This window comes from Chiloscyllium plagiosum, unplaced genomic scaffold (genome assembly GCF_037043375.1).
Source record: "Chiloscyllium plagiosum isolate Xiang-an unplaced genomic scaffold, Cpla_swu_hap1 HiC_scaffold_31, whole genome shotgun sequence".
Lineage (NCBI taxonomy): Eukaryota > Metazoa > Chordata > Chondrichthyes > Orectolobiformes > Hemiscylliidae > Chiloscyllium > Chiloscyllium plagiosum.
This window is the reverse complement of record NW_028270169.1, coordinates 18478618-18502581: the sequence shown is the minus strand read 5'-3', so window position 1 is coordinate 18502581 and position 23964 is coordinate 18478618. Positions and strand designations below refer to the sequence as shown.

The 23964-nt window shown below is 40.7% G+C and overlaps 1 protein-coding gene across 1 annotated transcript in view; it reads right to left on the bottom strand.

Annotated features, from left to right (window-relative positions):
* Positions 1-23750, bottom strand: part of heatr6 (HEAT repeat containing 6) — a 71990-nt gene extending 48240 nt beyond the window's left edge. Inside the window, exons 1-5 of the mRNA XM_087977304.1 lie at positions 23547-23750; positions 8717-8824; positions 5545-5685; positions 3274-3389; positions 1675-1789 (exon numbers count right to left, since the gene is read on the bottom strand). Coding sequence (XP_087833430.1) covers positions 1675-1789; positions 3274-3389; positions 5545-5685; positions 8717-8824; positions 23547-23750 — 684 coding nt within the window. The remainder of the gene's footprint in view (positions 1-1674; positions 1790-3273; positions 3390-5544; positions 5686-8716; positions 8825-23546) is intronic.
* Between the last annotated feature and the right edge of the window lie 214 nt (positions 23751-23964).

The following is a 23964-nucleotide window of genomic DNA, read 5'->3' as shown; positions in this document are numbered from 1 at the left end:
AGCAGCAGAAAATAATACTCAGCAAGCAATACCCACGTCATTTTAATGGGAGCTAAAATAGGACATTCAAATCCCTGAGTCTGATCCACCATTCAGTAAGATCATCTGTTTGTATTCTGAATTCTACATTCCCCTCTACCCATAACCTTTTATTTCTCTGCCTAACAAAAATTTATCCACCTCGGTCTTAAAAATATTTGAATATTCCCTAGATGTCCCTCATTATCGAACATAATCTGGACATCATGAGCTGTTTGTGGCCATGAAATTGTGAATGTCATGAAAACAGCAACATGAGTTTTCATACTGTATGATATAAGGAAAGAAGAAAGACTTTGTGTATTGCACATATGTTATAGATACAGGGCCTTTCACAACCACAGGACAACCCAAAGCACTTTTCATCTTACAAATACTTTTAAAGTCTACCTGCTATTTTAATGTAGGAAATGAAGTGGCCATTTGGGCACACCAAAATCCCCCTAGCAGCAACAAACTATGGAACTGGATTTATTGTTTTACTTAGAGTCATAGACCTGTACAGCATGGAAACAGATCCTTCGGTCCAATTCGTCCATGTCGACAAGATGTCCTACATTAATCTAGTCCCATTTGCCAGCATTTGGTCCATTTCCGTCTAAATCTTCCTATTCATATACCCATCCAGATGCTTTTTAAATGCTGCAATTGTACCAGCCTCCATCACTTCCTCTGGCAGTTCATTTCATACATGCACCACTCTCCACATGAAGAATTGATTAAGGAATAAAGGTTAGTCAGAGAGAACGCTTTTGCTCTATGAATCATCCTCTGAAATCTTTTACATTCGCCCGAGAGGTCAATCAAAGCCTCAGTTTAACAATTCATCAGACAGATGGCACGTCAATTCCCTCAATTCTGTACTGGGTGTATCAGCTTAGATCATGAGCTCAAGTGTCTGAAACAGGACTTGACCCCACAATCTTTCTGTCGTGCTAAGGAATTAAGTGATAGCCAGATAATTCCCTACAGAAAATGAAATGAAAAATACAGGTAGTTCTGGGATATTGCATGTTTCAGCAGCGCAATTGGCTATAACTTCGCTGAAAAATTAGGGAACGGTATTTTGGTGTACGTTTACCTCTGTTGGCAATAGCACGATTCCAGCGGGGATCGGTTCGTGCGCTTCATTCTGCGCATGTGCCGATGATCTTGCCATTCTGCACATGTGCCAGTGTCTACATATTTGCGACGTTGGTGCCAGTCTGCATGCCATTCTGCACATGTGCTGATGTAAGCTGCCAACAGAGCAGCTTTCTGAGAGAGATACTGTACAAAGAGCAGCTTTCTTACATTTTATAAGTGTACTGTGTTAAATTTACTTTTGTTTCGTTAATAAATATCATTTCAACCTTCATTCAGGCTGTGATATACTTTGCGTTAGACTTCTGGGTGATTTTTGAATGACCATGGGTGATATTTTTGCTGGTCTGCCCCAATTTTCCCATAGGCCCCATAATTTCAATTAAGCGAGGTTTTGCTGGAATGCAACTACCATGTTATCGGAAAACTACCTGTAAAAGTCAAGGTGTTCTGGTTATTTAAATGCACCTCCCAGCAATTAGCTACTTAGCAGCAGGAGCTAAACTTGTATTGTGATTAGAAATAATTGTACCATCACACTTTATTAGTTACCTTACATACGGTGACATCATCAACATCAGGAGACCTTGGGTTCCGCATCACAATGAGAAAGGTTTGTAGAGCCACAGTTTTGTACGGTTCATCCAAGTATGGCTGTCCAGGCATACTATTAGCAAGAAAGTGAAATAATCCTTTAAAGTTTTAGTGCAATATTTGCATTAACAGCTCACATCTATCACAGATACACATTCTCAATTTATAATAAACCAATGGAAACCCATGAAGTGTAAATTTAATCAGCCCTTCCTAAAAGTAGGAGAATGGTTTAATGTACTATTATGTTATGCTTATGCTGTCAACGACATAAGTGCAACGACAAATCTGGCAAATTTACTTTGGCCAACTGCCATGAACACCCAGGGACCGTTGTTCCTCAGCCTTGAAAGGTGTTTCTATGGTGTGTCAGATGAAGGGGGTCACAGGAGAGTGGGGCCTGTGGGTTTGGAATACAGGTCAGAATCATACAGACTCTGGTCTCCATCCTATTGCCTAAACAAAAAGTTTAAGGACCAAAAATCAATATTGGTTGCAAATAAATGTATTTTCTAATTCCCATCAACTCAGAACATTTTGGTCAAACCTCCTTTCAACATTGCCTTGACATGCACAGTTTGTAACAGTCTACTAGATGCCTAGCCATAACTTGCCAAGGCTTCTTCCACAGCACCTTCCAAACTCAAGGCCTCTGCCACCCAGAAGGACAAAAGAAGTAGACGCTTAGGAAAACTGCCATTTCTAAACATCTTGTATCATCTTGATCTGGAAATATTTTGAAGTGTCTTCATCACCACTGGGTCAAAAGCCAGGACGTTCCTCCCAAACAAAAACTGTCGGAGTGTCTACATCACATGGACTGCAGCGGTTCAATATTACAACTTGACAAAACCTTTCCAAGACTAATTAGGGATGCGCAATTAATGCTGACCTCGTCGGTGATGCCCACATCAAATCTGGAAGTGAAAACTAGACTCGGACATAGCAACATGAAACTATCATCAATCGTCAAGAAAGCCCATCTGGCTCACAAATGTCCTTTAAGGAAGGAAATCTGCTATCCTTACCTGGTCTGGTCTACATGGAGAGTCCAGACCCACAGAAATGTAGTCAATTCTTAACTGCTCTCTGAAATAGCCCAGCAATTCATTCAGTTCAAAATGTAATTAGGAATGGGCAACAAACAAACATATCAGCAATACCCACATCCCAAGAAGAGAATTAAACAGTGAATTAATAATCTAATCAAAAAAGATATAAAATTCCATTGTCATGCCCTGAAACTGTAAAACCAACAATTTTTTTGTCATCAAACAATTCTTCAATTTAACTATTAGATGGAAGATTGCATTTTAACAGGACAGAGCAGTGCATTCCAAGTAGTGAACAGGTTGTTTCACTTTGCTACTAATTCATATCCTGTCAGCCTACCAGGGAAAAGCTTTGAAGATAAACTACTCTAAATCTTACCACCCTAGTGTCTTTCTCTTTCCTAAAATGGCACTAGCCAGTGAGGAATATAAAGGAATTGAAGTTTCAATATTTGCTAAACTATGAACAAACCTGGGCCAAATTACTTTATATTTGAAAACTTACCCAAGACAGAGATTGGCCATGCAATACACCGCAGCCCTCCGCAGGTCCACGTCTGGCTGGGTTGGTGTGCTAAGCTGAAGTAAGATTCCTTCTTTCCCCAGCAGGTCTGGAAGGAACTAGAGGAAAACACAAAATACAGACAACACATCTCAAAATTAACTGATTGAAGTTAATGACCTGCATGCCTCTCAGCATCACAGGGAAAAGCAAAAAGAAAATGCATATGAAAACAGAAACGTAGGAAAAGGCAGTGCTGTAGATCTGTCAGTATTTGCAAGGAATAAGTTCAGGTTGTCACTTTAGCCAGACACCTCAGTAGAAAGAAGCTTCCCAGAAGGGTTCGAGGAAAGGACTCTGCTGAGACGCATGACAGAATCTGGAGCAAAATCCAGTTTCACCATGTTCCTGCTCCCATTACTTTGTAAACAGAATCCAAGCTGGGAGCTACAGTATTTCTTGCCCTTTTCCTAATCGGGGCTGGCAGTGGTTTGAGGGGAGTGTCCGGGAGAATTTGTATGGCTTCTCTGGGAGTACAATCAGTTTCACACCTCGATGGGACCAGTCACAAAATGCCTGTGGAGAGCTGCAATATCACAGCATTTCATCACAGCCCCAATTCTTCAGGGGGAAAATAATCCAATTGATCTAATCCCACAGTTTCCCCTCTTAGACAACTGGAATGCTACTCCGAGGTTCTGCTGCCAACGCAGGGCTAAAGACCCAGGAACCTGCCCTTTTTAGCCAGATAGCAACATCCCCAGAGTTTGGAACAATGTCACCATGGAACTCTATCAATAGACAGAGGTTCCACCTCATTTTATACAACATAACAATGTCAGGAAACATAGCTATCTATGACTAGGTCCATTTCAGATAAAAGGCCTGAAACACTGATCTGACCTTTTTTCTCTTCAGATTCTAGTATTTCTGTAATTTTCTGACTTTACTGCAGATTTACATGAGTTCCTTCCAATTTATTTTTTCCATTTCCATGGTAACAGAGCAAAAAAAAAACTAATTCAATGGGAGTTCAGCAATATTCATTATTAACATAACCAAATGAGCTAAAATCTCTGCATCCAAAATGTTTGGAAAAAAAAATTATATTTCTCCCCTCTCCTCTAAATACATTCAAAGAATCACACAGCACAGGAGGCGATCACTTGGCCCAGCCCTTTGAACGAGCGAATCGATTCATCCGAGCAACCAATCCACCACCCACCTACCCTGTCACCCTACTCACACTCCATCACTCTGCACCTTTTTCCCTTGTTAGTTATATATAAATTGCCTTTAGAAAGCTATTTAATCTGAACCCTCCATCTTTTAAGGCAGCACACTCCAAACAGTTCCTCTCAGCATCACAGGGAAAAGAGTGATGTTGTCCCTCTTTGACTCACTTGACTTGCTGTAATGAGGTTTGGAACAAAAACTGAAATTCCTGGAACAACTCAACATGTCTGGCAGCATCTGTGGAGAGAAATCAGAGTTAATGTTTTGGGTTGAGTGACCCTTCCTCAGGCCTGAGGACCTTGAGGAAGGGTCACTCAATCCAAAATGTTAACTCTGATTTCTCTCCACAGATGCTGCCAGACCTGCGGAGTTGTTCCAACAATTTCTGTTTTGTTTTTGAGTTAGAGGATCCGCAGAATTTCCTTTTTTTAAAAAATAGGAAGGCTGAGCTTCCACTAGAGAGATTGCAGAGTAGATTCATCAGGATGTTGCCTGGGTTGGGGCAATTTAGCTGAGAAGAGAGACTAGATGACCGGTGATCTTACCTAAGAGCAGAGAAGGCCAAGAGGAGGTGTACAAATTCATGAGGGGCACAGATGGGGTAGATAGGGAGAAACGTTTCCCCTTCGTAGATGGGTCAATAATCAGGGGCAGAGTTTTAAAGTAAAGATCAGGGAGTTTATAGGGAAAATGTTTTCACCCAGGGACTAGTGGGCATCTGCAACTCACTGCCTAAAAAGGGCAGGAGAGGCCCGAACCCTCAAGATGTTTATGAAGTATTTAGCCAACGACTTGGAATGCCATAGCATACAAGGCTACAGACCTCGTGTTGGACAATGGGACCAGAAATAGATAGATAATCAACGTGGTTATGATGGGCCAAAGAGCCTTTTCCCATGCTATTAAAAACACTGACTCAGATCAAGGATCAAATCTGCATTTTGTATGGTCTGCTTGACTCTGCTCCACACTGAATAACCAACCGATGTGGCCTGCAACACAACATTTTCCTTTAAATAAAAAAGAAAGCAAACGTACCTTTTGGCATCGTGTCCCATTACCATAGACAAGGGCAGCCACTGCCTGTAGTATTTCCACATGGGTCCAGGAGTTACACTGCTGCAGTGCTCGGATGCAGTAGGAAAGTAGGAGATCCAAACTCTGTTCATCCACTGTCACCTTGGGACACAACAAAAATTAATTCCCCAAATGTCTTGACCAACATTCCTCTCTCTAAAAGCTCAACAGAAAACAGACCAGCTGGCCACCTATTACTAACAGTGGCTCCCTAGAAGAACATGTCATGTAATCTTCACCCTGTACCTTTAAAAACAGAAGTCTTAAAATACTTCTCTACATTTCTTTTATAAGCCATTAGGGAATATTTTGCACTGCCCCCAAACAGTTTCTGTTAGAGTATTCAATGTCTCAGCAGCCAATTCAAGCAGACCAAATGTCATTGGATCTCCCTTATCGGGAGATGTTCTTCCTGATTGCTGTTCTCCAGCTATCCTTATCACTTTGATGAAGATGAACTGATCAGAGAGAACTTGTAGTGATTGGTGGAAGGTTATTTTGATGTAAATAACACTCCACAAATCACAACTAGTGATCTAACTTGGTTAATTTTGTTTTGAAGAGTTTTGCTAACAAAGCTTATAAGGCAGTGTCCATTTTTTTAATATCAAATTCCAGAAGCCTTTGATAAGATTCTAAACAAGAGATGCTCACATAAATGAAAGAGTGTGGCATTGGAGCCAACCCTCAAGTTGGAGAACTGCTTAGGAGTCAGGAAACAGAGAGAAGGGATAATGAGTATGTACTCCAATCGGCAGGATGTGACTGATGTTCCCCAGAGTGCTGTACCGGGGTCTGTATTTATCACTGACTTAAATAAAAGGAAGCGAGAACTGTCCATCTAAGTTTGCTAACACCACCAAGTGAGGTGGTGACATGGTAAACAGTGAAGGTAAAGCAGTAAGAATAATTGACAAGTTAAATGAGTGGATAAACTGTGACAAATTGAACTTAATGAAGGGAAATGCAAGGTCATTTTCTTTGGAAAGATAGGTCTGAGTATCTTCTAAACTGTAAGGAACCAGGAACCGTGGAGGAGCTGTGAGGTTTAGGGATCAGTATTCAGAAGTTACTAAACACTAGTGGACAGGTGCAATCTCAACAGGAGACAGTAAGAACTGCAGATGCTGGAAGTCAGAGTCAACAGACGTGAAGCTGGAAAAGCACAGCAAGTCAGACAGCATCAGAGGAGAAGAAAGTCAACATTTCACGCTGAAACCCTTCGTCAGGACTGGGGAGGGGGATGGAAGCACAGAAATAAAACAGAAGGGAGGAGAGTGGGGCTGGGGGGAAGGGTCGGTGGAATGGTGATAGGTGGATGCAAGTAGGAGGTTACTGTGATTGGTCAGTGGGAAGGGTGCAGCGGAATAGGAAGCTGGGCAGGTTAGAACAGGTCAGGGAGGTGAGGAGGAGGGGAGGGGCTAGACATGGGATAAAGCTGGAGGAGGAGGGACTTTGAAACTGGTGAAGTCGATGTTGAGGCTATTGGGCTGTAAGCTTCCCAGGCAAAATACAAAGTGCTGTTCGTCCAGTTTCAGTTTTGCCTCACTCTGATGGTGGAGGAGGTCAAGGATGGACATGTCACTGGGGGAGTAGGAGGGGGGAATTAAAGTGGATGGCAATTGGAAGTTAGAGTTGGTTAGTGTGTGCAGAACACAGATGCTCCACATACTGGTCCCGGAGACTAGGTTCCATCCTCCACCAACTGGTACTCCGAAGCATAACAGAATTTTAAAGGATATGGAATCAAGAGGCGGCATGATGGCTCAGTGGTTAGCACTGCAGCCTCACAGCGCCAGGGACCTGGGTTTGATTCCAGCCTCAGGCAACTGTCTGTGGGTGTTTGTACATTCTCCCAGTGTCTGCGTGGGTTTCTTCCAGGTGCTTTGGTTTTCTCCCACAATCCAAAGATATGCAGGTCAGGTGGACTGGCCATGGGAAATTGCCCATAGTGTTAGGTGTATTAGTCAGAGGGAAATGGGTCTGGGTGGGTTATTCTTTGGAGGGTCGGTGTGGACTTATTGGACCAAATGACCTGTTTCCACACTGTAAGGAATCTAAGCAGGTAAGGGGCATTAAGATAAAGTGGTGGAACCCATTTGTCCAGTTGCAATCATTGTTCCCAGTTTCCATTATTAAAATTCTTCATCTTAGAACAGAAGAGACAATATTTTTCAACACAACAACTTCGTTATGGTTCATAGTGGCCTCAGTTCTGGTGCTATGAAGTGCTGTTCTACATATACTTTTCCATTTTACTACCTTAAGGGCCCATGAAATAACCTCCTAAAGGTCTGTGTTCAAGACCAAGAAGCCCAAGTCTTTCTTTAGTCTTCAGTCTTTGGGTACTAACTTATAACTTCTATTTGAAGCACTTCTGAGTATTGGAATATGGTTTTGCAAATATCCTGCTCATTGATACTTCTATCAAATAGCTATATTTCAAACACAATCTGGAGATGGGAAAGGCAAGTGGCACAACAGCAAAGCCCCATCACGTCCTACTCGACATCTTCACACACTTTCCACTAGGGTTCATAAGAGCAATTTCTTTTTCCTCTTCTTCTGAGTCCAGGCTTTAAATGTTAAACTTCTGCCATCACTCCAGCCGATTCAAGCCCATGGTAGGGATTGAAACTGTGATGTTGTATGTCAGATGGTTTAGTACCCCAATGCTACCTATTCAAACATTATGATACTCTAACTCCATTTCCTATCACAGGAAAAAGACTTAACCATTCAGCCCCTTGCACTTGTTCTCCCATTCAGTTAGTTAATGTTACTTTTTTTTTAAATCAACCTGTTCAGGAATGTTTTGACACATCTCTGGCGCAGGTGGGATTTGAAACTGGACCTCCTGGCACAGTGGTAGGGACACTAACACTGCTCCACAAGAGCTGAACATATTGCTTTATAACCTTTGATAATTGTAACCATTCCATTCACTACTGTTATCTGAATAAGATAGGCATTTACTAGACTTTTTAATGAAACAAATAGATTAGTTCAATGTGTCTGAGTATAAGTACTTGAAAACAGCAGTTGGAAGGGAATTAGAAACCAGTTAAATGCAAACAAAAAGGGACTATAAATAGCAGGGATTATAAATATAGTAGTTTATGTAGGTTCCTACCTGTAAGCGGTTAAGCAAATGATGGATTAGTTGACACATTTTGTTTACGAGGTGCTCCTGGTTTAACTGGACAAGTCGACAGGCTTGGACAAGTAAGGAACATACGTGCTGCAATTGAGATATGAGAAAAATAAGATGACTGAGACTTCTCAAAGTTCATCCTTCATCCAAACAAGCTTTCAATTAATTCATTCTCATGGTTGAAGGGTTATTTATAATTTACAGTGATAAAGATTCAGAAACCTGCCACAATTTAGATAAGGCCTGATCAAACAATTCACCTTACATATTAGTCCTGTAGTAAAGGATTTCTTGCACTTTCACGTTACATTTTGTTGACATCACATTGGGATGATTTACATCACTTGCCTTCCAACAGTTTATACCTGTATTCCATGTCATGATTTAAATTGCAATTTTCTGATTTTAACACTTCCATATCAGTTCCTATCTTAAATACTCGCAGACATAATCCTCTTAATCACTTCCTTCAACATTGCAGCTCTTGTAGTGCGATGACATTTAGAATTTAAAATTTACTTACTTCTATTTAGCCAGCAACAGTGACAAGCCACTTTCTGCTGAGTCTCCAGATATGCCACAAAATCCCTGCCCCCTACATAGCTTACTAATTGTCCTGATTCATTTTGGTGCCCCAGTGTTCTTACACTGGGGTGCAGGTTTGCATTACCAGGCATGGGCTCTCCAGGCCATTGTTTTATTTTAAAGACACAAAATATCGACTTTCCATTACTGCAAAAAAAAAATGCCAGTACGAGCTTCCACTAGTTCAGTGTAGGGCAATTAGAGGATGTTAATTTGAAAAACTGAGATCTGATTTCCCCAAAAGGGAAACTCTCCACTTTCTAAACTGGCATTCTCCAATGGACCTACACCAAACGGAGGCACTGGACAGTATAAATTCACAAACTCTGTATAGTACATGCCCCTGTGGACCATATTCATGCACTGACAGTATATGTTTAGACAAATAGATTTACCTTTTCTAAATTGAAGACCTCTGACTAATCTGTAGTGACATACTAACCACAGATAAGGAAGGACAGTACTCTCAAATGAAGGACGAGCATTGCTCTCTCAAAACCCAGTTAAATATAGAAGTGCCCTTAATAATAAATGAAGACCAGAAATAGATATGAAGTTTTTTTAAAGGAATGGCTTTTTTAATTCTGTGATATCACCAGTTTAGTTACTGTACTGCCATCAAGGCAATGTAGGGAGAAAATATTAGACCCAAACCAGTCCATCTTAAAATCACGATTCTTGCATGATGCTCTCAAATCAATACCGCAACAGTACTGCTAGAAGCAAGCTTTTATTCACCATGTCTGATGTTGCAATTATTTTATCTTTTCATAGGATGTGGACATTACCAGCAAGATCAGTACAGTGCTAAACTCTTCTGCTGTTCGTGCAAAATACTCTTTTCAGGTACAATACCATTTTACAAGTCCAGCATTTATAACTGTACCCAGATTATGTGCACAGTTGACAGGAGAAATATAAAGACTTCACTTGTTGACCATTCACTTTAATGAAATCCAAGTGAAAACATTCCAAGTGAAATGTTCCTAGCTTTATGTGAAATAAGATCTCTGCATTATGTCATTGTCATGTATATTGTTGAATAGTCCTAATAATAATCCTGCTCTTATAAATAAGGTGTTGACCTCCATTCCACACAGCTGAAATACCATGCTGATATGACTTTTATGACACTGGCCAGTGAGTTTAACAGGCAAGCAGTTATTAATCCATGAGCATTGAATTTCAGCACTGTATTACTATGTTAGCATATATCAATAATAATATTTTCCAATACTAATATTATATATTATATGAAAGTGACTGGAGTTAGCTCAGTTAATTGAATGATTGGCTTGTGATAAAGAGGAATGCCAATAGTGTGGATTCAATTCCCGCATCGGCTAAGGTTACTATTAAGAGCTGTCTCCTCTTGCCTGAGATGTGGTGACCCTCAGGTTAAACTCACCATTAGTCTTCTCTCTCTAATGAGAGAGTAGCCTCATGTCCCCTGGGACTATGACGACTTTACCATCATTGCAGAGACCTAAAACTTCCCAAGATCTAGTTGGAATATGCAACTGGATCAAAATGTTTCATGGAACATCTATCAAACTCTTACATGGAGAACGAGAGAGAAAAGCACAGCTATTTTGATTTCACTTTAAACTGGTTTTATGAAATGAGAAAGACCCCCAATTCCTGAAGCATTTTTGAAAGTCAACTGCTTAAGGGGAAATTACACAAACAGGGCAGAAAGTGTTTTTAATATTAAATCCTCTTTCAATAAGAAAAGCAGGAAAGGAGTAAGTAAGCAAGTGTAGAAAAATGTAGAATGCAGAATTTACAAGATGTACTCTCCACGTGCAATATTTCCAAACCCAAATCTGGTGACCCTGTAAAACATTCAGAGATGCCAGAAACAAATTTGAAAACCAATACACTCGAGAGTCTATAATGGATTTTCCACAATTCTCAACTTATTAGTGATATGGCATCTGCTCCTGCTTTATGGCTGTCAGAAATAAATAAGGAGATACAAGCGTACCAGTTGTGTTGCATTTGTATGGCAGGCCATAAATTCATATTTAATTGTATCTAATCATAGTTTTGCTTCACATTGAAGCTCTGGCTAAAATGCAAGTGCAACTAGACGGTGGAGGAAAGCAGAAATAGTCCTGAACGGCAGCACTATAAACATTTCAATCATACCAGGGTGATCATCACCAAAGGCAGGTTGAGTGGTCACTCATCTATTTCTGACTTTTCGTTCAGCAGTTGTTGGTGTCACTTACTGGGTCAGCATCCCATCCCTAATTGCCCCTTGAACTGACTGTTTTGCTAGGTCATTTTCAGAGGGCAGTTAAGGGACAAGCACATTGCTGTGGGTCTGGAGTCACAGGTAAGCCAGACTGGGCAAGGACGACATATTTCCTTTGCATGCCTGCTCCCTGCAGTACATCCCTCTCCCCCACGGCATACACACAATCCACTGGATTGGTCTCTAACTTTTCAATGAGTGGGATCCCATTAAGCTAGTTGAAACTGATACCACCAGAATGCAGGTCAGGTACAGATAATAAAGGATGAGAACTAACAAGAAGTTGCAGTGTTGGGAAAAGATCAATTACAATGAGACAATAAAAACAGCAACAACACCTATCACACTTTTAATGTGGATAATGGCTGAAGCAACAGACCCAATGACAAGGCTCTGGTGACTGTCTGAGAAGTTATACTCAGTAGCTCTCGAAGTCAACAACATATTTAAGAGCCTTGTCATTTGTGAGTTTTGCACTGCTACTTCAGCTTCCTAATATCTTAACATCTTGCTCTTTAGCCGAATTCCATTTTTGCTTTTGCTTTTTTAAAGCACTTGGATCATTTTTCTGCATGAAGTGCAATAGAAACACAGACAGTTATTTGTGGAACATATTTTCCACTGAAATGTATTTGATCTTCTCCTATCACTGCAAATTTCTGATGGACTCATCCTATACCATCTGCACCTGACCCTCAGTCTTAGTGTAATTGTTCCAGCGAGCATACTGGAATTTATTTTTAATTCACTCATACAACTTGGGTGTTGCTGGCTCAACCAGCATTTACTGCCTACCTCTACTTGTCTTTGTGAAGGTGGTGCTGAGCTGCCTTTTTGAACCACTGCAGTAGACCCACAATAATATTAGGTCTAGAGTTCCATAAATTTGACCCAGCAACAGTGAAGGAAGGTTGTTTCTTAAGAAGATGATCATTACCTTTCTTTTGTGTGACATGCATTGAGCATCAGTAAGCAGGTTAGTGTTAAGCAGGTGCTGTTTGACAACACTTTGATAACACTGCTGATGGTACCTTCCATCACGTTACTGATGATTGAGGCTAGACTGATTGAATGGTTGGATTTGTCCTGGTTTTTGTGTATAGACACACTGGGGCAACATTCCACATTGTCAGGTCGGTGCCAGTGTAGGGTACCTGTACTGAAACAGCTTGGTTAGGGATGTGGCAAGTTCTGCAGCACAAGTCTTCTGTGCTATTGCAAAATGTTGTCAGGACCTATTGCCTTTGCAGTAACCGTGCCTTCAACAATTTCTTGATATCACTCAGAATTAAATGAATTGGCTGAAGACTGGTATCTGTGATACCTCTGTAAGGCTCCCACAAAAGATCTAATCATTGATGGACATTTATGCAGAAGATGCTGAATACAGACCACAGGATACATCATGATTTTGGCTAATGCCCACAAATTGGTTTCCAATGCACATTCTCTACGTGGAAAGTATAGGACATGAAAAAAAGCACAATGTTAAAACAAAAATGTTTCTTTTTAAAACTGCACACATACCAACAAAGTGAAAATGAAATACCTTTCCCAAAAACAAATTAAGCCATTCCTGCAATCATTACAGGATAGAAACAGCTAAAAGAAAAATCCAAGATAGGTAGCTTTACTTGGACTGTAATAGCCTTAATCCTCTTTTATATAAAGCATGCTGAAGATTGCTGATGGTCAGTTTCATGTATTTGACCATTAACAGTGTATTTTTCCAGGCTACATCATACAGAGTGTGGTGAGGCAGCACCTGAAGTACAGTAGTCCCCTCCATACCCACAGGGGATACTTTCCAAGACTCACTGCGAAAGCCCAAAACTGTGGATAGATGCGAACCCATTCATTTAAATAGGAAATTTACCTTCCCAGCAGCCCCTGGCCCCTGGTTCTGGAACGTTCTCTATAATATGGTCAGGCCATGATAAACTGCGGATATCTGAAACGGCTTTAACCGGACCCACACTCTGTGCAATCACCCAGTTTGCCACCATCTGTTAATCAGGACTCTAGAAGAAAGATAATCGCCGATAGCTAAAGGAAAAGAATGGCAACAGAAAGACCAGAAATTGAAGGCATGGTCAGGGAACAGCAGGACATCACAGGCAGCACAAAGGGACAGGGGGTGCAAAAATGAGTTCAATTTTAATGCTTATCCTGCTAATATTATGGACTGTACTGTCCTCAGCTTTGATCCCCACATCTGAGAAAGAATAAATTAGCACTGACTGGGATTCAAAAGAGATTCATTGGGCAGATTCCTGGGATTTTATGGAGAATGACTAAATAGTTTAGGCTATTAATCATGAGAGTTTAGAGATATGAGGAGATACCTTTGTCGAAATCTACAAGATTCTGAGGAGGCTTGACAGGCTGGATGTTGAGAAGCAGTTTCCTCTAGTGGGGGAATCTCGAAAGGGGACATTGCCACTTATTCTGTGACTCTCATTTAAAACTGAGATGGAAAGAATCCCTTTTCTCAGGTCGTACTGAACGTCTTGAATTCTCCACTCCATAGAGTTGTGAAGGCTAGATACTAAAATTATTTAAATAGATTTTTGAATCATTAAGTGCGATGTTCTTAAAGGATGTAAAAAGGACGATGAGCAAGAATAAACTAAAATGGTTTATCTGTAAAATTTCACAGATATTTTGATAATATCACACAGGCTGCACAGTAAAATCTCAGTGCTGTTGTGCATTGGAGCAAACTTAAGAAGCTTTGAATCAGCTGCTGACTCGGAATCACCCAGTTTGCCACCATCTGTTAATCAGGACTCTAGAAAAAAAGATATCGCCGACAGCTAAAGGAAAAGAATGGCAACGGAAAGACCAGAAATTGAAGGCATGGTCAGGGAACAGCAGAACAGCACAGGCAGTATAAAGGGGTAGGGGGTGCAATTGTGAGTTCAATTTTAATACCTATCCTGCTAATATTATGAACTGTTTGAAACCCTTAAAAATCAAAATTGTCCACATCTGTAGTCACGAAAGAAGATCAAGGAATGCCAAGTAAAATAAGTCAGGTTTGCTGCTCCGTCCTTAATTGGTAATAATTAACTGCAACTGACATGGAGAAACTACAATCCGGAAAAGTTTCTTTTTTGTTTGAAAATACATTCGCAAAAGGCATATATTATACTAATTATACACAAATACCAGCTGTTATTCTCCATAGAATGAGATCTTGTTTTTGCCCCTGTATGCCAAACTAATTTTGTAAACTGGCAAGCATGAGACAATATTATAAACTATATAAGTCTGACTTGATAAAATTTAAAATAAGGCTTCCTGTTAGGTAATATATGAGGACAGTACAAATTAGTACAAAGTTCTTATAGACATAATGACTGGGTATGATAATCCACCTCATGATGACCCAATTTTAAAGCTAATTTATGCCACACAGAGAGTAGAGACTACTGGGCAATGTCTGTAGCCATCCTTAAAGCCATTTGGGATTAGAATATGGTAAATATGGATACCTAAAAATCAGAGTTAAACAATTATTCAGTAGTGTAGGCAATTAGTCTTATAACCATTTGGAATTGGTTATATTATCATGCAGTACTGAAGTTATAGCTCAAAGATGAAACTCATACTATCTCCTAAAAGTGACAGTCTAACCACTTGTCCTTGATATTCAATTGTACTACCATCAAGCACCACCAACAGTCTCGGAGTTACCACTGTACACGAGCCTTACTGGAAATTCTGCAGTGAATAACTTGCTACCTGATTCTCCAAAGCCTTTTCACCAATTACAAGGTACATGTCAAGAGTGTTATAGACTACTCTCCTCTTACCTAGATGAGCGTAACACCTGCAACACTTAAGAAGCCCAAGAGTTTCAAGACAAAGCAGCCCACATGATTGGCACCCCATCTACTATCTTCACAGGAATTCTCTCCCCACTAATGCACAGTGTTTCTAGCATCTACTATGTACACGGTTAACCACAGCAACTTGTTTAAGATTTGCTCGATGGTGGTGGTGGGTTGTTTTTCAGACTGGAAGCCTACGACCTGCAGTGTGCTCCAAGGATCAGTGCTGGGTCCACTGCTGTTAGCATTTACATAAATGATTTGGATGTGAACATGGGAGGTATGGTTAGTAAGTTTGCAGATGACACCAAAATTGACAGGGTAGTGGACATCGAAAAAGGTTACCTCAGAGTAAAATGAGACCTTGAACAGATGGGCCAATGGGCCAAGGAATGGCAGGTGGAGTTTAATTTGGATAAATGTGAGATGCTGCATTTTGGTAGGGCAAATCAGGGCAGGACTTATACATTTAATTCAAAGCGTTGCTGAACAATGAGACCTTGGAGTGCACGTTCATAATTCCTTGAAAGTAGAGTCACGGATAGTCAGGATAGTGAAGAAGGCGTTTGGTATGCTTGCCTTTATTGGTCAGTGCATCGAGTATAGGAGTTGGGAGGTCATGTTGCGGTTTTACAGGACATTGGTTAGGCCACATTTGGAATACTGCATGCAATACGACAGGAAGAATATTGTGAAACTTGAAAGGGTTCAGAAAAGATTTACAAGGATGTTGCCAAGGTTGGAGAGGTTGAGCTGTACGGAGAGGTTGAATAGGCTGTGGCTACTTTCCCTGGAGTGTTGGAGGCTGAGGGATGACATTATAGAGGTTTATAAAATCATGAAGGGCACAGACAGGGTGAACAGACAAGGTATTTTTCCTGGGGTGTGCAAGTCCAAAATTAGAGGCATGGGTGTAATGTGAGAGGGAAAAGATTTATAAAGGGGCAATTTTTTTTCATGCAGAGGGTGGTGCATGTATGGAATGAGCTGCCAGAGGATGTGATGCAGGCTAGTACAATTACAATATTTAAAAGGCATCTGGATGGGTATACAAATAAGAAGGATTTGGAGGAATATGGGCCAAATGCTGGCAAAGGGGACTAGATTTATTTAGAATATCTGGTTGGCATGGACAAGTTGAACCGAAGGGCCTGTTTTCATACTGTACAGCTCTAGGACGCTATGATTCTATGACATCACCTTGCAAACACATGATCTCTTCCTTCTAGAAGGAGAAATGCAATAGATGCATGGGAATAACACCATCCTGACTTGGAACCATGTCACTTCCTTCACTGATGGATCATGATTTTGGAGCTACCATTCATAAGGTCTGTGTAAGTTATTTAATCATACACACTACAGCAGTTCAAGAGGACAGCTTATCACTAACTTCTCAAAGGAAATTTGGAAAGGGAATCAGCAAAATACACTGGCCCTGCCAGCGATGCCTATATCCTGTGAGTGCTGTTAAAAAATGACTATCAGACTCTGATAAAATCTGACAGTGTTTCAGATGTTTCAGTGAATGATGTGCTGGACTGCAACCAATAAAAAAGGTGATAATGGTCTCTATGGTCAGGTAGAAAGAAGATCCAAGAAGGATATCATGCAGCAGGAATATCACATTTTCACTTCTGTCCTAAATCGACAAAAACACCAACCAAGCCTGTTAATTGTGTGTATTCCAATATTATGCAATCTAACTATGTCAGTGGGTTTCCGAGTGTTCCTGGAATGCATCCAGGCATCAACACCTGCCATCAACCAGATTATGCAAAACATACAATCCCCTAAAGACTCTAGAAACTGATGAGAATGAGCGAGGGGAGGGCAACATCTGCAAGGAGTTAATTGTTACAGACCCTCACTTCTATTAAGAACCTCATGATTGACTCAGTTGATAACCACTGAGTTTCCCTGCTTCTCTGCAGCACACGTTCTATTAGTAACCTCCAGCATCCCATCACCCTTCTTGGAGATAATAGTGGGCTCTAAAATGCAGCACAGTTGGGTGGGAACAACTGACCTGAAGGGAAAAGAAAAACATACAACTTATGTCCTGATATCATACATGCAGGAAAACTGCAGTGATTGGCATTTGGAGAAAAGTCAAATGAAGTTCTGACATACTCGTAAGTAGTACTTTACATCTATCTGCACCAGATATTGCAGTATTTGGTTGTTGAGCAGTCCCTCTACTGGACTAATCTTCATGAGGCTCAGGCTAATAATCCAGGCAATGGGAGTCCAAGAATTTGAATTGAGTTTGAAAAATTTAAAAACAAAATTTCAGTGCCAGTAAAAGTTGGCATTGGCATTAAAACCCAACTGGTTCTCTCATCTCTAGCAGGGAAGGAAACCTGTCCATCCTCACCTGGGCTGGTACATGTGTACTTTAAGTGTAAGCAACTCTTAACTATCCTCTGCAGTGACCTTGAGAGTTACACAGTTGTCTCAAACTTTCCCAGCACAGTCACAGGTAGGGAACAAATACCATCCTTAACAGTGACAGTCTCATCGGGAGACTGATTTGGGTAGACGTGCAGTATTTTCCAATGATTCATATTGCATAAGCAGTGGTTTCATAAAACAAACTACACTTTACACTGACCAAGCTGCTGGAACACCAGTGATAAAATCCCTTTTTCCCTCAGGGGGTATGGTTAATTCTGCAGTCATCCTCTCCTGGGCCAGATTAATAGTTTACATTATACATAAAAAGGTATCTCAGAGCCTTTTTATCTTTGAGAAACTAGTTTCATTTCTCCTTTGTCACCATTTTGAGATTCCTCATGTATCTCTTGCAAGCTGGTAGCAATCAATGAGTTATGGTTTTTTTTTAAAAAAAAAAAAATCAAAAAGCAAGGCTGCTTCAAGATTGATCACAAGGATTTCCGATGAATACCTCAGTCATACCTTGGTTTCAGGCTGGATGGACAGCAGTCACTTTTAAATAGCAGAAATTATCCAAGTACGTCATGTGATTGTGACAATAGTTCATGAAACAGGGAATATTAAAATGCGCAAGTCTTATAACCCAGTAGTTAGTGTTCCTGTCTCTAAGCCAGTAGCTCTGTGTACAAGTCCAGTTCCAGGACTTGATAGCCATGGAAGATGTATTCATGGTGTAGTCAAAGTAGTTGATTATCAATCCACAAATACTTTCAATATATTTACAGCAGGCACTAAGAGCAGAGAGTCTCATGGTCAACAAGTCATGTGGCAGCCACAGGCTGCCCTCCAAAGCAAGTGTTCCCCTCATTTCTATGTACAACCAGAAGGAGAACTTGAATGCAAACAATATACAAGATGTACCAAAATAGCACACTAGAAAAAAAAAGCCTGTCAGAACTACATAATCAAGTGGATATTCAATGGAAAGTGCTGCAGCTCCATAACAATCCAGCCCAACTAAAATCAGTTCTTCTTTCCCAGTCACATTCTTTTGAAAGTCCTCCTGTAGACAGATGCATAATTACAACAGTTCCACTCCACAAAGCTTACCAAAAGGCTTTGTACAATTATTGCGTGAATACAAATCTTTAGTGTTAGAAATTATTGGACATTTCCTGCAATGTTTTTCCGTGGTGCCAAATCAACAGAACTTCCTTTTTTTAAAAAAATCAATGAAGATATTGGAATATTTATAATCAGTTCTTCTGTGCAGTTTAAATTAGAAACATATTTAAATGGATACCATTATTTTGAAGTTTAGGACGCAAAGTGGGGAATAGGTCAAGTTCATTGGACCTGGCAAAATTACTTCTTGCAAATTGCATTGTTATTACGTCCCATTATGTATATCTGAGGGCAGTGAGCAGAATGAGAAGTTTAAGATTTTCCCCAGATAATAGCTGTTCTGCAGTACATGCCTCTTATTGATCCATCCAAGGTTAACTCATCTATCTCCCTAGAACATTCAATCCCATTTCTAACCAAATGACTGAAATCAATTTTAAGAATCATTAGTACAACATTACCTTTTAAGGAAGTTAATAACAGAAGAGAATAAGACATACTACACATCATGCATGTCACGATGATTCCTTGCTATTTTGTCCCCATATTTCCTGAGATGAACAAGCAAGCATATTGTAAGCATGTGAAACACTTCATATCCAACAAATCACAGTACTGCGAGACAATTTAGTAGGTTAAAAGCGCCATAATTGTTATGTTGTTAAACTGAATTTGTTATGTCAACAAATACAACAGCCTACATCTATGCAGGAACAGAAAAGATCAGGCGATCCATCTCACCACAATTCATCACTTACATACAAAACCTTAAAGATGCTGAGGTACAATTCCTTGGTGCTGACTGCCCTCAAACAAATTGTGCAACTTTATCATTCGTCATTTCTTTCATTGACTGAACCACAGTCAAGTTGACAATGCTTTTGGCACAAGAACAGAAGCTTCGCTGTGTGACATAAGACTTGGGCCATCCAGCCAGTTGTTTTCCAAATGAGCAAACAAAAATTAACAGTGAGTTACTTTGTACTACACAGTGCAGTACTGTACCACAACCAAGGAACCCAAAAGGTTAATCTCCAATTTATACTGCAGTGAGGTTGGTAGTACAGACTCTACAAGTGATCTTGGGAGTTCAGGAAAGCAGAATAAATATTTACCAAGGAACCATGTGACAATACTTTGGCTTTAAAAGATGTATTTTATCCTTTTTTTTTAAATGAAGAAAGGTTGAGACAGGTGACAACCAAAGCCAATAAAGTAAACAGATTGTGAGGCCTTGGGATTATTTTTTAAAGTTGGATCAATAAAAGTAGTCTGAATGGGTAGGGCCAAGCTCCCACAGAACCAGGAGTTTTAGTTTTAACTTTCTGCAGCTGCTGGGGTTCTGAGGCTGGATGTAGAAACTCTTCTCCATCTCTCTGTTACAGCTAAAACCTGGGGCTCTCTTCCTGCTGCATGTGAGACAATCTATTTTGCTGAATTTGCCTTTGCCAAGGGAATGTTTGTGGAATGTTACTATATTGGAACAGTTAATTAGTCATAGTTAAAACATACATCATTTCGTTAAGCATTTTAATAGAGTTACTGTTAAACCAATTCTTATACGAGATATTAGACTAGAAAAGATCGAGGTTAGTTACAAAGAGGTGTTATCAATTCTAGAAGGAGTGAAAGTAGACAAGTCACCTGGGTCAGATGGGATTTTCTGAGGATTCTCTGGGAAGCTAGGGAGGAGATAGCTGAGCCTTTGGCTTTAATATTTGAGTTGTCATTGTCTACAGGTATAATACCACAGGACTGGAGGATTGCAAACGCTGTGCCCTAGTTCAAGAAGGGCAGTAGAGATGACCCAGGTAATTATATACCAGTGAGCCTTTCTTCTGTTGTACGAAAGGTTTTGGAAATGATTTTAAGAGATAGGATTTATAATCATCTAGCAAGCAACAATTTGATTTCCGATAGTCAACATGTTTTCGTCAAGTGCAGGTCATGTCTCACAAACCTCATTGAATTTGTTGAGAAGGTGACCCAGCATGTAGATGAGGGTAGGGCATTTGACGTGGTGTACATGGACTTCAGTAAAGCCTTTGATAAGCTTCCACATGGTACGCTTTTGGAGAAAATGCAGAGGCATGGGATTGAGGGCGATTTAGCAGTTTGGATTAGAAACTGGCTTTCTGAAAGAAGGCAGTGAGTGGTGGTTGATGGAAAATATTCAGCCTGGAGTCCAGTTACTAGTGGTGTGCCACAAGGATCTGTTTTGGGACCATTGCTGTTTGTCATTTTTTATAAATGATTTAGATGCAGGCATAGGTAAATGGGTTAGTAAGCTTGCACATGACACTAAAGTTGGTGGAGTAGTGGACAGTGTGGAAGAATATTGCAGGTTGCAGGGGGACTTGGATAAACTGCAGAATTGGGCTGAGAGGTGGCAAATGGAGTTCAATGCAGCTAAATGTGAGGTGATTCACTTTGGGAAGAATAACAGGAAGGCAGAATACTGAATCAATGGAAAGATTCTTGGTAGTGTGGATGTGCAGAGGGTTGGTGTTGTTAAGAAGGCATATGGTGTGTTAGGTTTCATTGGTAGAGGGATTGAGTTCTGGAGCTGCAACGTCATGCTGCAATTATACAAAACACTAGTGTGGCAGCACTTGGAATATTGTGTACAGTTTTGTTCGCACCATTTCAGGAAGGATGTGGAAGCATTTGAAAAGGTGCAGAGGAGATTTACCAGGATGTTGTATGGTCTGGAGAGAAGCTCTTATGAGGAAAGGCTGAGAGACTTGGGTCTGTTCTCATTAGAAAGAAGAAGTCTAAGAGAGGATTTGATAGAGACATACAAGATGATCAGAGGATTAGATAGGATAGACAGTGAAAGTCTTTTTCCTAGGATGATGACGTCAGCTGGTACGAGAGGGCATAGCTACAAATTGAGGGGTGATAGATTTAAGAGAGATGTCAGAGGCAGGTTCTTTACTCAGAGTGGTAGGGGGGTGGAATGCCCTACCTGCCAATGTAGTTAACTCAGCCACATTAGGGAGATTTAAACAATCCTAGGAAAGCACATGGATGATGATGAGATAGTGTAGGGGGATGAGCTTAAAATATTTCACAGGTCGGCGCAACATCGAGGGCCGAAGGGCCTGTTCTGCGCTGTATTGTTCTATGTTCTATTTTTATTTCGTCTCTATTTTAAGTACACAATCCTTTATGTAAAATTCTGAAATCTGAAGTGTCTTTCATGAAGTTCTTTTCTATATAACAAGGTTGTTTTGGCATACAAAAATGTGACCCAGCTCCACACCTACTCAACTCAAATCACTCAGATGTGATGTGGCGGCGTGGCCCCAGCACCAGCAGGAGTCAATTGTGTCTCAGAGCTTGTACTAGTCAAAAGTGGGTCTGCTGTTTGGTAATACGTTTTTTATTTCACTGTGAAAATGTCATTCATTCTGAAATCTGAAAAATTCCAAAATCCGAAAAACAACTGGCCCCCAAGGATTTCAGATGAAGGATTGTGCAACTGTTGTGTAACAATAAAGTGTGTTTTGCTTAAAGTCGAGTAGTTTGACCAATTGAATTATATCTGGAATGCAAACTCTTACACTTACACTGAAAATAAGAAAAAGTTAGGGTTTGGGCTATCTTCTCAATATATTTTGAGGGGGTTTGTTCTGGTCCTTAACAATCCATTCATAATTATCAAGCAGACCTTGTTTAAAAACATGTGTACTCGCAGACAGTGGATAATGATGAAGTGGCATTCACCTTCTCAACATCCAAATCATTCTAACAACACTCACCGTCAAAGACACAATGGCATTTGTATAGTGTCTCCAGATATTCCAAAGGGCTCTCCAACAGACGAAGCATTTCTTTTAAATAAGTAGTAACTGTGAATAAGTATGGCAGATTCGACCAGGTTTTGAGCAGTGAGTTCAGCAAGAAATGGGATGAAAAACTTGTGTTTGAAATGGGGGAGGATTACAAGATTGTGCCCCTTTAAATATGCCAACCAATAGACCAGAAGGACAGAGTTATAGAGATGTACAGCATGGAAATAGACCCTTCAGTCCAACTCCTCCATGCCAATCAGATATCCTAACTTAATCTCATCCCATCTTCCAGCATTTGGCCTATATCCCTCTAAACCCTTCCCATTGATATACCCATCCAGATGCCTTTTAAATATTGTAATTGTACCAGCCTCCACCACTTCCTCTGACAGCTCATTCCATACACGTGCCACCCTCTGTGTGAAAAGGTTGTCCCTTTTAAATTTTTCCCTTCTCACCCTAAACCTAGGTCCACCAAGTTTTGGACTCCCTTACTCTGAAGAGGGGAGAGGCAATGCTTTTTTTTTTAAAAAATTACCCATTTTTCTAATCAACCTGTTGAGCAATACTACTTCACACCTCTGGAGCAGGCGGGCCTTGAACCTGGGCCTCCCGGTCCACAGGTAGGGACACTACCACCGCACCACAAGAACCATTATACAACTAAATCTGAACAGTTGCTTCCCAGATGAAACGATTTGCAGCAAGAGGTTGCGACATGACTGTATTTTGGTGGCTGTGGCTGGGAGTGACTGTCACTTACCCCAGACCAGAGGCAGCAGGGCTCTGCCCCCACGCCTGTTCCTTACCTCGCGGCTGATGCTGGGATCGTTGAGGTAGTTTTCCGAGATGAGCTGATCGAACACCAGGTTGACCTCGGTTTTAAAATTCTCGTCGTCCGAGGCCCTGATGGTGGAGAGCTTGGTGTAGAAGCGGTGGAAGCCACAGTCTGGCTGAGGGTAAACCGCTGTTCTTCCCCTCTGTCCTTCCTCAGCAGCCATGGCTCTTCCCATTGACTCACTTCCTTCAATTTGAACTCTTCTCTATGGCAACAACTGTACACAACCAACGACTTCCTCCGGGTTAAAGGGCACACCTACATCAACAACTGATTGCTAAAGGTCTCTTTCTTCTCTCGATTAAGAGGGATTCAGTGCTGTGTTTGTGAACCCTAAGTGTTCTTCCTGGCAGAGTTAACGAGATTATTTGAGTCAAGATTCGAATCAT